This window comes from Hermetia illucens, chromosome 1 (genome assembly GCF_905115235.1).
Source record: "Hermetia illucens chromosome 1, iHerIll2.2.curated.20191125, whole genome shotgun sequence".
Taxonomy (NCBI): Eukaryota; Metazoa; Arthropoda; class Insecta; order Diptera; family Stratiomyidae; genus Hermetia; species Hermetia illucens.
Genome location: NC_051849.1, coordinates 30,415,469 through 30,430,382, shown reverse-complemented (window position 1 = coordinate 30,430,382; position 14,914 = coordinate 30,415,469). Strand labels below are relative to the sequence as shown.

The 14,914-nt window shown below is 42.2% G+C and overlaps 1 protein-coding gene across 4 annotated transcripts in view; it reads left to right on the top strand.

Annotated features, from left to right (window-relative positions):
- Positions 1–4,599, top strand: part of LOC119646523 (E3 ubiquitin-protein ligase RBBP6) — a 35,766-nt gene extending 31,167 nt beyond the window's left edge. For all 4 annotated transcript variants that reach the window (XM_038047012.1, XM_038047002.1, XM_038046994.1 and 1 more), the window contains one exon: positions 1,250–4,599. In XM_038047012.1, coding sequence (XP_037902940.1) covers positions 1,250–4,166 — 2,917 coding nt within the window. In that variant the 3' untranslated portion in view covers positions 4,167–4,599. The remainder of the gene's footprint in view (positions 1–1,249) is intronic.
- Positions 4,600–14,914: the final 10,315 nt, after the last annotated feature.

Sequence of the window (14,914 nt, the reverse complement as noted above, 5' to 3'; positions counted from 1 at the left end):
GATAAGGTTGAAAGAGAAGCACATGGTGATAATAATAGTACAAAAGTAGATTAGATTTTAGTTTGATTCAATGAAGGAAAGTACATGTCCTGGTGCGTTTCTTCATAATATGAAATTAGACAGTAATTTTTAGTTTTAAGAAAATATGTAGAATTAATATTTTAGGAATAATGTAGTGCTCTAACACGTTTTAAGGCTCTGATCCATTTGGATTATCGCGCCAACGATTATTGTATATACTAATCAGTGCTATGATTTAAATGCGAAGAGACGTTAGAAATAACACATAGAAAGCATACTAAAGGCACTTTGTGGCAAATATTAAAATTGTTTGTATGTATTGTGTATTGTAAAACAAAAATGAGCAGTTTTAAAACGATGTCTACCCGAACAATTGGAATCCATGCAAAAAACTATCGAATAAAATTTGAATTTATATTTTAATTGGGTTCATAAGGACATGAAAGCATTGTCGAGTTACTTTGTTTGTTTTCGGTAACTTTAAAATTCAATAATAATCTGAACTTTGTAAACAATGAGTTTATAAATCAATACAAGATATATTGAGCGACTTATTAAGAGTTCATTGTATTTTTTTATAAATGTTATAAGCAATGAAAAATTTAATTCTGAAATTAATTCCCTACATGATGTGCTTCTCGCATTTATTATTTTGGATTTTTAATTTGCTTCATTGAAATTACAAGTTCAATTTAATCTTTAATTGTAACTGCAGACAAAGCCTATGCTTTTGTCTCAATAAAAACTGTGTTAGAAACGACTTTGTTTTTAGCAATCCGTTCGTTCCAAATTTAGAGCCATTTCAAGCTTGTTTTTCCTTTAAATGTGGGCATAAAAACCAAAGATTACATTGAAAGCACTTATAATGATAAGTACACATTTATTTTAAATTCTCCCAACAAGTTTCAGTTTAAAATTCTGCTCCTTATTTTCGATGTATTGAAAGATAAATTTGTAACTAGAAAATACAATTTTAATAAATGCAATTTGAAAACGCACAATCAACTGAATTATTTCCAATAAAATAATTTTCCGTCAGGAAAACAAAGCAACGAACATAACAGCTTGATGTCGGACTGAAGCAGAGATCGTATCTAAAACTGACCCAAAACTGGAGGTTTAGTATGTTACGAGTGACCTGTCGCCATTTATTTTTTTTATTTTATTTGCTCAATTTTCCAGTTCCGAAAAAAAAACCTAATCTGAATTATTTATTCTCTTTTCTCAGGTATCCCGAACGCATTCCACCACACCGGGAACAATATAATCGTGATCGTAATCATGATTATAAAATGGAGAGGTTTGAGGACGGCCCGCCCGGAAACGATGAGCCACCCCCACCTGGATTTGAAGCGTCACCGCCTTCTCCACGTGAGCGACATAATTCATGGAACAATAATAATCCATTTGACGATCGTGAACGCGGAGGTAATTATAGACATGAATTAAGAAAAGAATCGAATATTCGCAATCGGGGACATACTCCAAATGAAGCTCGTGATAAACATTCAACCGAACGTGATCGTGAGGAACGACGCCATCACGAAGGTCGAGATCGTGAGACTAGATCCTGGTCAAGAGCTAGTCGGCAAAGTGCCCAGAATCATGGCAGACGTCGTAGTCGATCGAAAAGTCCGAATCGATTGGAAAGAATTCCTGAAGATTATCCCACGCGGGATCGCGATCGTGGAAGCAAAGAACGTGGTCACAGCAATCGTGATCATCAAGTTCATGATCGAGAACGCGATAAAATCGAGCATGAGAAAAAGCGTGAACGTGAAGAACGGGAAAGAAAACATAATGAAAGGGAGAAAAGGGAACAAGAAAGGAAGCAACATGAAAGGGAATTAAAACGAGCATCGCGGGAAGAAAAGGAACGTGAGAAGGAAAAGGAGCGTGAACGTGAGAAAGAGCGAGAGAAGAGCCGGGAAAAGAAGCGAGATTCGTCAGACGATGAAAAGAAGGATAAGAAGACAAAGGAAAAGCGTAAGAAGAAGAAAGACAAGGATGCGGATCGTAAAAAGAACAAGAAGGAAAAAAAGGAACGGAAGGAGCGGGAGAAGGAACGCGACAAGGAGAAAGACAAAGAACGCGATACTATCAAAAAGGAGGTGCAACGAGAAAGTAAAGTGGAGGAAAGTTTTGAATCGATTGAACCAGAACCACAGCCACAACCTCAACTTCAATTGCAAGATGAGCACCGCGACGCTTTGCCAGATGAACAGTTGTTCAACCCTCCACCGCCTACTGACGATGCTCCAAGTGGAAAGGAAGAAACCGATTCGACTATGGAAGAGGGGGAAATTCAGGATACTGAAGAACCAGAGACGGATGCACACTCTACAAAATCGAAACAACAATTACAGCATGAAAATGAAATCCTTGATTTATACGGGGATATTTGTCAAGATGAAGAAATTAAATATGATTACCAGAATTCTATGGCCGATGCAGGTGAGAACAACGATCAGAAAGCGCAGCCGCTAAATCAAGAGAACAAGAAGTCTAGTCCTCCCGATTTTAAACGTTTCGATTCAGTTCTTGATATTCATGCAAATTTGGATTTTGAGCCTGACCTTGACGAAATGGAAGTGACTGAACAAAAGAAGGAGAGTAACCCTTATGCCTCGATTATGCCAGAACTCTCAAAATGGGAGCGAGATGATGATCCTTCACAGAGCAAAGATGAATCCAATCCATTGAACGCCTTAGATGCATCCGATGAAAAGGCTGGTAAAGTGACAACAGAAGTTCTGAAACGAGCAGAAAATGCTATCTTCGCCAGGGCGATTAATGCCATTCGTCCCATAGAAATTAAGAAAATCAGCGTAGAGCGACAAAAACTGTATTCAAATGATCCATCAAAGGACGCATCTCCAGTTCCGTCTGTGATTAGTCAAGTTAAAAGTCCGAATCGGGAATTGGCCACTGTTCAAATTACAGTGCCTGCCAATAATAATTCGGAACGTTCCGTTGAAATTAAACCTGAAAAACAAAAGTCTATTAAGGATCGCCTGGGAAGCAAAATTACTGAACCGTCATCACGGAAACATCGTTCTAAATCTCAATCACCTGTCCGGAAGTCGACTGTGGAAAAGGTCCGACCGGGGCGAAGCAGATCTCGAGAGCGCGAAGCAGGATATCGTCGCGATGATCGGGAGGTTCGTCGTACCAGCGAAGTCAAACGTGTTCATGAAACGGCGGGTAATCGTGGTCGGGAGAGGATCCAATCTGACTTCAATAGCAGAGGTCGGGATCAACGGAAAGAAGTAGATCGGCGGCGAGATTTTGGCCAGGATCGCAGCGGTGGTAGCCGGGGCGAGCGAACTGATCGCGATCGTGATCGAGCATGGGAACAAGATCGATTACGCGATAAAAACCGAAGCAGAGGGGATATTGCCAGAGATAGAGATCGTGGTGAAGCTGATTGGAATCGTGGCGGTGACAAGTCGCGTGAACGGCCAAACACAAGAGAAGATCGACGTGTAGGTCAGCCGAGTGAAGATCCACGAGGAAAGGATCGAACAAAAAGTAAAGATCGCGAACGCCAGAAGGAGCCGAAGCGAGACGATTCTAGATCGCGAAGCTCAGACAGAAACAATCGTGACAGAGCTACTAGAGGCGATCGTGAACACAAACGTAAGCATGCTGATGAGCACGCTAGAACTCCTCCGGAGAAACGATCAAAACGAGATCGCTCAAAGGATACTGAGAAATCTGATTCGAAAGTTGGTAATGAGAAAACTCTTCAACGTAAAAAATCAACTATAGATGAAGCCAATTTTGTACCAGACTACGATGAGCAAATCGATAATGCTGGAACAAATGGAAAACCAACGGAACCCAATATAGTGTCTCGACACTCTAAGGATAAAGTAAAAACACCGGAAGCTCGAGCTAGTAGTGCCCCAAAACGATCACACAGCCCAACTGAAAGCAGCTCATCATCATCAAGTAGCTCATCCGAGTCGGAGTCAGATTCAGATGATAACGGCAAGAAGAAAAAGCGAAGCAAACATAAGAAGAACCGAAAGAAATCACGTAGATCGTCATCTGTTGAATCAGGTGAAAGTAGTAAGCATAAAAGAAGTAAAAGTAAAAAGAAGAACAAGAGCTCAAAGAAAAAGAAGAAAAGTAAGAAATGACGCAAGTCGTAGAGTCTGATGTGATTTTTTTTTAGTTATTTTTTCTCCTTAAATTTGGAAATATATAGGATGGCCTAAAAGCCTTGCTTATATGTGTGGCTATTTATCAAATATCCACATTTATGATAGAAGTTTCACGCAAGTTTTTAACCGTATTTGATGGTTCGGATGATGGAGGAAGAATCTTCTGAAGTTTTATTTAAAAGGTATTGGAACCTCTTTCTTGGTTCACTGTCTATTACTTGAAAGCCAAGGTTTCACTTGCTTCGGCTTTTGGCCTATCCTATTTCCTTATTTCTCTGATCTTATAAAGATTCGTTTTTCACACCGAGAATGATAGGTAAGAATTGTAATTTGTTTTTTTCTCTAATTTAATTCATTTGTACTTGAATTTAAATTTCATTGCTTCATTTTTCTATCATTACGTTCCAAATACATTCATTCATGGAATTTCCGGTTAAATTTATGTTTTAATTTTTTTTTATCTAAAATCTGTAAATAGTACATAGTTTTGTGTGCATTTTGAAGAAAGAAGAATCCTATTAATTTTTGAATATGGATGCAGACTATATTATATGAAATATTTTAAAAAGCTGAAAATAATAAAGAAGTATTTATAAATTAAACATAGTTTTTAAAGAATTGAAATACACGATAAATATCTTCTAATACCATTTTGAAGGAGTCAAATAAAATGGAATATATGGAAAATAGAAAAAATGTGTTTTATTTAGACCACACCATTCTGTTGAAGAAGGTAGGAAAGAGGGTCTTTCGAACGTGGTCAGTATTGTTTGAGGCCGCGGCGTTTGGCAACTACTTAAGGTCTCCATGGAAATTTTGTCATGTCAATTACATAATCGACCATGCTTTTCTCTGAGTCATCTAATTAATTATAATAATGATTGTCCACCATTTGAAGTTGAATCCTCAGTAAGACATCCACGAATTGAGGAGAATATTCTCGTATGCAAAACCTGCTAATGTGAGGGTTGCAGAGCGTGCACATTTGCACTTTGTCATGCACAATAGCCAGATGATTAATTTCGTATATTTTATAAGTTCGTGGTACTTGATATCATCATCAACGCCGCAACAACCGGTATCCGGTCTAGGCCTGCCTTAATAAGGAACTCCAGACATTTTGCACCGAGGTCCACCAATTCGATTCGCCATTGCTCCATCTCAGGCAGGGTGTGCCTCGTCTTCTTTTTCTACCATAGATATTGCCCTTATATACTTTCCGGGCTGGATCATCCTCATTCATACGGATTAAGTGACCCGCCCACCGTAACCTATTGAGCCGGATTTTATCCACAACCTGACGGTCATGGCATCGCTCATAGATTTCATCGTTATGTAGACTACGAAATCGTCCATCCTGATGTAGAGGGCCAAAAATTCTTCGGAGGATTCCTCTCTCGAACGCGGCCAAGAGTTCGCAATTCTTCTTGCTAAGAAGCCAAGTCTCCAAGGAATATTTGAGGACTGGCAAGATCATTGTCTTGTACAGTCAGAGCTTTGACCCTATGGTGAGATGTTTCGAGCGGAACAGTTTTTGTAAGCTGAAATATGCTCTGTTGACTGCCAACAATCGTGCGTGGATTTCATCATCGTAGATAGGAGAAATTATCAACGATCTCAAAGTTGTATTCTCCTATCTTTATTCTTCCCATTTGACTAGTTTGATGTTGGTTGGTTGGTTGGTTTTCGGTGCTGACGTTGCCACCATATATTTTGTCTTGCCTTCATTGATGTGCAGCCCAAGATCTCGCGCCGCCTGCTCGATCTGGATGAAGGCAGTTTGTACGTCTCGGGTGGTTCTTCCCATTTTTAAGTAAAATTCTGAATAGAGTGCAACTGGAATATACGAACTGCCGTCGAATCGCTCTAAGCTAAAATTGCTACAAGTCGAATTATTCCCTAACTCGAACTTTTTGGCCTCCGATTGACGTACCCGTCAATTCTTTATAAATTTCTACCAGAGTCGAAGTATTTTTTTGATTTTTCGGGGAATATTTCATACTGATTACACGGTGGAAATTACAAATCCTTATGTAGGTAATTAGGGTAGGTATCAGTGGCCGCTCCGAGGAGCCCAATTAGCGCTTTGGTACGCCGTTTTGATGCCACAAACTCTTAAGACAATGACTGTTGTTTTGGAAGCAGGGAGGCAGAATCCACCCGCTCGGATCTTCAGAGCCAGCCCGTAGCATTCACGAAAGAGAGCAGCCAAAAATCTCTCTGAGGTCTCCAAAGAATGGTTTACCCAGTATCGGCAGCCTGACTCTAGCCAGAGCTGGGCAGTTGCAGAGAAAGTACATGAGGGTTTCAATTCCTTCTCCGCAGCTTCGGTAATCTGAGTTGTAGGGTATGCCGTGCCTAGCGGCATGGCCCCCTATGGGCCAGTGCCCCGTGCAGACCGCCCTAATCTTGAAAGCATTTGCACGCGTCTGGCACAGGAGCTCTCGTGATCGGGCTATGTTATAAGCGGGCCAAATTCTCCTTGATTTGGAACAGCTTGTAAGCCTTCGCCATCTCAGGCTCGCGACTGCTAGGTAGTGCGAGTAGACTTGGCTCCCGACAGCCGCCAGCGGAATACCGACTGTATTCGCCGAAGGACTGCCAAGAGCAGAGCCTTGCCTGGCCAATCTGTCAGCCCGCTCATTCTGTCCCTATGCCCGGGAGCCCAGAGGAGAGTGACCTTGAGTGTGTCGCCCAGACGGCTCAGCGCATCTCTGCACTGCCCCACTAGCCTGGAAGATGTCGTCGCTGAGTACAAGGCCTTGATGGCTGCTTGGCTGTCGGCCAGAATGGCTATGTTACGCTTGGGGCTCGAATCATGCAGTATTCGAGAAAACCCCGCGCCGACTCCACAGACCATCTTTGATCCATCCGTAACGAATACAGTATCATAGTCTTGGAACACGCCGCTGGTCTTCCATTTTGCCCTGGTTGGAAGGTCCACAGCAAAGTTTTTCGTGAAGTGCAGCTTGCGTGTGGCATAGTCCGTGGGGGATGTCCAGATTTCCCGAGGTATTTCCTCTAGGATGTTTCTGTGGCGGTAGGACTTCGCTACCCAGCATCCGGACTCCCATAAGCTGTGAGAGCTTGTTTCATCTTTATCTGTACATGTTTGGTCCAAAGAAGATTTTTATCTAGAGTGACTCCCAGATATTTCACTTCTTCGAAGAGTTGAAGGCTAGTACCCCTCATCTCAGGGAGGCAAAGTCCATCCAGTTTTCTTCTTTTTGTGAATAATACCATTGTCGTTTTATTTGGATTAACTAAAGAACCGTATCGGAGGCACCAATTGTTTATCAAATCAACGGCACGTTGTATATTTATACACACCGTTCCAAGATTCCGATCAACAGCAAGCAAAGCTACGTCATCAACATAAGCTTGAGCGTGTATTGGTAAATTTTGCAGTTCGCATAGTAGTGAGTCGATCAGCATACTCCACAGTAGTAGCGCAAGCACACCTCCTTGGGGGCAGCCTTCCGTTGTATGTCAGATAGCGATCAACATCCACCTCAGCGCACAAAAATCTCTGCGTTAGCATAGCATGGATTCATTTAATTAAAGCATCATGAACACCATGTGCTCTGGCGGCATCACGAAGTTTTTGAAAAAGCGCATAGTCAAAAGCCCCTTCAATCTCCACGAACACCCCCATCGCGTACTCACCATTCGAAGTTGCATCCTCTATCTTTGTAACCAAAGAATGAAGAGTCGACTCACAAGACTTTCCACGATGGTAAGCATGTTGGTTTTCATTAAGTGGGTGTGACCTAAGTGCGTTTCTATGAATGTGACGCTCCACCAGTCTCTCCAAACCTTTCAGCAAGAATGAAGTCAAACTGATCTATCTGAAGTTATTTGGATTAGAATAGTCATCTTTCCCAGGTTTCGATATGAAGACTACCTTAAGCTTTTGCTATGTGGAAGGCACGTAACCCAGAGCAAGACATCCTCAAAAAATATTTCTTGGAAGTTGCTCTAAGTGCTCCAAACCCTCCTTTAGCATTGCTGATTAGATGCCTCCATGCCAGGTGCTTTGAAATGTTCAAAGGACAGTATGGTAGCTTTCACTTTTTCATGGGTAACAACCGCTTTCGCAGTATTCCAATTCCTCTTGCAGCACTTGCGTGTTGAAGGGGTTGCAAGAACCGCCAATTCTTCCCCTGCCACTTAGCTCACCTGTTCTCCGGATGGTATACTTCCAGGAGGGTCTGTCCTCAATCCAGTCTGGAGCTCGTGAAAGAACCGTCGGTGCCATCAGGACATAAACTCTCGGGCTTATGGATCCTAGCCCCATTTAATGATCCAATGCCACAGATTCTGTTAAATCGAACCCATGGCTCTTGCACCAGAAAAATGTAGGGGAAGTCCTCCAGCTTTGTCAGCCTCGCTGCCAACAGATAGGAGGAGGCTTTGGCACGCTGCTGGTTGATTTGACAAATCTTTATGTTTTTCGATATAAACTTGGTCTAATGTGTTATGGAAACCAATTAGATGAGTATGCGGCAGTCCGTGTGTGACGGGATTTCCCTCACACCGTACCGACAGAGACTCGATCACCTCGTGTTTGATTTCTCTGAGAAAAGTCGCACTTGGAGGTACCGCAGTTCCTATGTCCTCATCCATGAAAACTCTCATCTCATCCCGCAGAGCATTCGTCTGTTTTCCACTTAGCACCTTGTCTGGTTTGCGGTGTCCGGTTTGGATAGATTCATCATCATCATCATCATCAACGGCGCAACAACCGGTATCCGGTCTAGGCCTGCCTTAATAAGGAACTCCAGACATCCCGGTTTTGCGCCGAAGTCCACCAATTCGATATCCCTAAAAGCTGTCTGGCGTCCTGGCCCACGCCATCGCTCCATCTTAGGCAGGGTCTGCCTCGTCTTCTTTTCCTACCATAGATATTGCCCTTATAGACTTTCCGGGTGGGATCATCTTCATCCATACGGATTAAGTGACCCGCCCACCGTAACCTATTGAGCCGGATTTTATCCACAACCGGACGGTCATGGTATCGCTCATAGATTTCGTCATTGTGTAGGCTACGGAATCGTCCATCCTCATGTAGGGGGCCAAAAATTCTTCGGAGGATTCTTCTCTCGAACGCGGCCAAGAGTTCGCAATTTTTCTTGCTAAGAACCCAAGTTTCCGAGGAATACATGAGGACTGGCAAGATCATAGTCTTGTACAGTAAGAGCTTTGACCCTATGGTGAGACGTTTCGAGTGGAACAGTCTTTGTAAGCTGAAATAGGCTCTGTTGGCTGACAACAACCGTGCGCGGATTTCATCATCGTAGTTGTTATCGGTTGTGATTTTCGACCCTAGATAGGAGAAATTGTCAACGGTCTCAAAGTTGTATTCTCCTATCCTTATTCTTGTTCGTGTTTGTGTTTGACCAGTGCGGTTTGATGTTGTTGGTTGATTGGTCTTCGGTGCTGACGTTGCCACCATATATTTTGTCTTGCCTTCATTGATGTGCAGCCCAAGATCTCGCGCCGCCTGCTCGATCTGGATGAAGGCAGTTTGCACGTCTCGGGTGGTTCTTCCCATGATGTCGATATCGTCAGCATAGGCCAGTAGTTGGGTGGACTTGAAGAGGATCGTACCTCTTGCATTCACCTCAGCATCACGGATCACTTTCTCTAGGGCCAGGTTAAAGAGGACGCATGATAGCGCATCCCCTTGTCGTAGACCGTTGTTGATGTCGAATGGTCTTGAGAGTGATTCTGCTGCTTTTATCTGGCCTCGCACATTGGTCAGGGTCAGCCTAGTCAGTCTTATTAATTTCGTTGGGATGCCGAATTCTCTTATGGCCGTGTACAGTTTTACCCTGGCTATGCTATCATAGGCGGCTTTAAAGTCGATGAACAGATGGTGCAACTGTTGTCCATATTCCAACAGTTTTTCCATCGCCTGCCGCAGAGAGAAAATCTGATCTGTTGCTGATTTGCCTGGAGTGAAGCCTCTTTGGTATGGACCAATGATGTTCTGGGCGTATGGGGCTATCCGGCCTAGCAAGATAGTGGAGAATATCTTATAGATGATACTCAGCAACGTGATACCTCTATAATTGCTGCACTGTGTGATATCTCCCTTTTTATGTATGAGACAGATTATGCCTCGTTGCCAATCGTCAGGCATTGATTCGCTGTCCCATACCTTGAGCACAAGTTGATGAACCACTTGGTGTAACTGGTCGCCTCCATATTTAACCAATTCGGCTGTAATTCCAACGGCTCCTGACGACTTATGATTTTTTAGCCGATGGATTGCACGGACTGTTTCTCCTAAACTTGGTGGTGGCAGTATTTGTCCGTCGTCTTCAGTTGGCGGGACCTCCAACTCGCCGATGTTCTGGTTGTTCAGTAGCTCATCAAAGTACTCAACCCATCGCTCTAATATGCCCATTCTGTCGGAAATCAGATTTCCCTCTTTGTCTCGGCAGGATGAGCATCGAGGTGTATAAGGCTTCATCCTGCTGACTTGTTGGTAAAACTTCCGCGCCTGGTGCGGTTGCTCCCTGTACTTTTCTAGTTCACAGACTTGTTGGTTCTCCCAGGCTTCCTTTTTCCGTCTGTGAAGTCGCTTCTCCGCTCGACGGAGTTCGTGATAAGTCTCTGCGTGTGCCCGCGTTCTTTGAGAATGCAACATTACTCGGTATGCGGCATTCTTCCGTTCCGTTGCTAGCTTACATTCATCGTAAAATCAGCCGTTCCGACTCCTTTTGCGGCTGGGGCCAAGTATGTTTGTGACCGTATCCATGATAACGTTCTTCAGGTGGTTGTGAAGATCATTAGTTGATGTTTCATCTCCAGGTCCTCTGTTGACTCCGGTTATTGCGGCATCCATTTCCCTCTTATAGGTGTCGCGGAGGGTTGTGTTGTGGATGGCTTCAGTGTTCACTCTCACCTGATTGTCAGAGGGGATTCTAGGTGGTATTGTTATTCGAGCTCGGAGCACCATGCCAACGAGATAGTGATCCGAGTCTATATTGGCCCCCCTATATGTTCTGACATTCATCAAGGCTGAGAGGTGGCGGCGTTCGATCAACACGTGGTCAATTTGGTTGAAAGTGGTCCCGTCTGGAGAGGCCCACGTATGTTTGTGGACCGCTTTCCGCGCAAACCAGGTACTTCCAACAACCATTTCGTGTGACCCTGCTAATTGAATAGTCCGCAGTCCGTTATCATTTGTTTTTTCGTGTAAGCTATGGGAGCCAACGTATCGCCTGAATACGGGCTCCTTCCCTACTTGGCTGTTAAAATCCCCAAGTATGATTTTGATATCATATCTGGGACAGGCTTCGAGGGTTCTTTCTACTGCCTCGTAGAAGGTATCCTTCTCCGACTCTGCAGTCTCCTCTGTAGGGGCGTGAACGTTTATGAGGCTTATATTTCTAAACTTGCCTCGCAAGCGCAGAGTGCATAGCCGTTCGCTTATGCTTTCAAAGCCGATAACAGCAGGTTTCATTTTTTGGCTGACTAAGAAACCTACTCCGAGCACATGGTTTACTCGATGACCGCTATAATATATGGTGTAGTGGCTCTTCTCCAGGAAACCGGTCCCTGTCCATCGCATCTCTTGCAACGCTGATACATCAGCCCTATATTGGGACAGGGTATCGGCTAGCTGCTTATCAGCTTGATCTCTGTACAGGGAGCGCACGTTCCATGAGAAAATGCGCAAATCGTTGTTCCTTTTTCGTCGCCGGGTCCGTCGTTTTAAAATCCGTCCTATCCGAGGCTCCTGTTGTGGCTTCGTAACAAGTTGTTTTCCGTGTAGGGTTGTCAGCCCTACCCAACCCCCAACCTGGAGGACCAGTTGGTACAATTTGTCCCGTTTTTAGGCGCGGGAGACTCGCCTTCATCCTTCTCCGTCTGCAGCTTTTCGTCAAGAAAGAGCTCCCAGCGGTCACCACGTGGAGGTGGAGATAGGGTTTGGTAGTAGAGCTGTTGGTGTTGGTTCAGCAGACATTTCCCAGGTTTTATGCTCCATCGTGGGTACCAATCCACGTTTCGCGCCGGGACCTATACTACCCTTTGACCTTTGATAGATTCGATCACTCGAATTGGCATCAAGTGAATTCCATTCACGACTCTGGCTTCCCTTTCTCCCGCCTGATCCTTGGAAGGTTTAGAATAAGTTACTAACAGGTAGGATTCACTCCCTTCAACAGTGCGAACCCCCATAATGGGGTTCCGCGCGCAGCTCCATTGTGGGAGAGCGCACCGAAGATGATACTCTATATTGTGTGAGTCGAAGACCATCATTGTTCTTCGCTCTCAAAATGAAGACGATCCTCTACAGTTTCCTGATATGACTGAATTTCAATCTATCTAGGAAAAAGTGGAGCAGGATGGGGAACTATTAAGTAATCTGGAATTCGACAGCTAGATCATAGTTGGATGTCGTTTAGTGAAAGTGAAATAGTATACGATTTGTGCAGAAAGTACCCATTTAAAGTGGGCTATCTATTCGGTAGCTGTGGGAACATATGTATGTGTTTATATTATAATTCGTGATGTGTTTTCATAGATATAGCAAAAAGTGGTTGGGAAACGTCGAATTTTTCAACAAAAATAAGACTGATCGAGGAGATTGAAAAGGGCGCTGGCAAAAGTGAAATTGCTATTAAATTCAAATTCTTACTTATATTCTTATCTTCCATTTGAACGGATAAAAAGAAGGTTTGGAAATCCCAACATTAGTGGAAGTGTTAAAAGGAAAAAAGCACGCAAATTTGCAACACTTGACAAACTTGTGCTTGTGTGGTTCAGTTTACTGGGAGGAATCAATCTAAGCGAACCAATATTAAAGGAAAAGGCTTTACAATTTGCGAAAAGCTTGAATTGTCCTACTTTTAGAGCCAGTGATGGTTGGCTACAGCCATGGAATCTGTGCAAAACTGATATCTGGTGAAAGTGCAGTTATTAATCAAGAAGGGTGGATGATTGGCTTTAACGACCTTCAATATTGTCGAATTATACGTTCAACGTAGCTTTTAATCCTAAAAGGAGACAAATACTTTGGCAGACAGCATAGCAAAGAAAGGTCAACTTTGCTATTTGGAGCTAAGATGGCTGGGTCAAACAAATTGAAGTTTTTAATAATAGGAAAGATATCTAATCCAAGCTGATACCCATTAAAATCGAATTCTTTCCTCCGAATATAACGGCTAAAGTTTAACCAATCGACATGGGAATCATTCAGAATTTCAAAATGCATTACCGCAAGCGCATATAAAGAAAGTTCTGCAACTTTTGGAAAATCGAAAAGAACTCAGTCCATTTTCTGTTAGACTGCGTCCAAGATGTATCGAAAGCCTGGATTCAAGATGTCATGCCTACTACAGTTGCAAATTATTCAGAAAATCTGGTTTCGGAGAATCTTAGTGGGATGATAAGGACGATTTGCTATTGTCTTCTTTCTAACGCAACGCAGAAAACAACGAGAATGAAGCAGATGGATTTTGACAAAGTCGATTGTTCTCAGTTACTGGACTATATCCAGATTGAGAACGATGCCATCATAGCTGGTATTCACGATGAACATTGAATTCTGGAAGAAGTTCGCCAAATTAATCAAAATGAAAATGACGGTGAGGATGATGAGGATAATGACGCCACAATCAGAGTAGGCAATAAAGACGAAATCACCCAGTCAACCGCAAATATTCAAACAGCAATATTGTTAATTTCAAATGTACTGGATGAAATACAACATTCTTTATATAGAATAGACTTTCTTTTATAAAACACAGAAGCAAACTACTCAGATAAAAATAAAGGATTATTTTAAAATTAAAGGATTTTTTTTCAATTTTTCATTATTAATAAATGTATTGTTTGGTTCCATTTAACTTTTTAATAAAGAATGTCTTCGAATTATGTTTTATATACCTATTTGGTCTTTCTAGGACACTTTTGTTTTAAATAAATGAATATATAATATACATGGAGTACATACTTGTACATGCGATTGTAAATTATAATTCCTTAAGGGGGTTTTCCTATGCTGGATCTTTTAAACTTTTTTTTAGAATATTTTTGGCAATAAAAAAGTATGATCTTTTCAAACTTTTTGTATGTAATTATTGAAGCCTTGATTTATGATACCAAATTTTTAATTAATTTAATTTGAATTTATTTTTTGCGATCAAATTGGGGTCCTCTAGAAAAAGGTGAGTGGCTGGTTGCAAGCATATTTGTAGTAACCTGAATCCAAAAATTTAAATTTTTTCTTATTCTGTATACTGATGTCTATCGTTCAAACCACTATTATAATCTTATCTTATTAACCAGTAAAATAGCAGTTGAAAAAATGTGGTTTCGAGAGAAATGCGTTTAAAATTTTCATTTTGTACGCACGTCAACATGACGCATTATTTGCTGTGACTTGGTAAATATTCAGAATTTCGGTCTAAAATTCCTCCAGGATACCATATTAATCAATGTATGTATCCTTATAATTTTTTAACTGTTAAGAAACAGATTTTTCTCCTGAACACTTTCAACCACAAAAGTTCCTCATGATGGACATTTTTCTCCGATTACTCATGGGGCCAAGGCATGAATTCCAATTTAAAAACTCTTGAATAGACGATAGAAACAAGTCGGGAAACCGGAAGCTGGACGCTTCAGGTACGAAAGGTTTTGTGTATTTCTTACTACGTAGCACGTAATATATCCATATATTGTGTGAGAGTATCCACTTTCGGGTG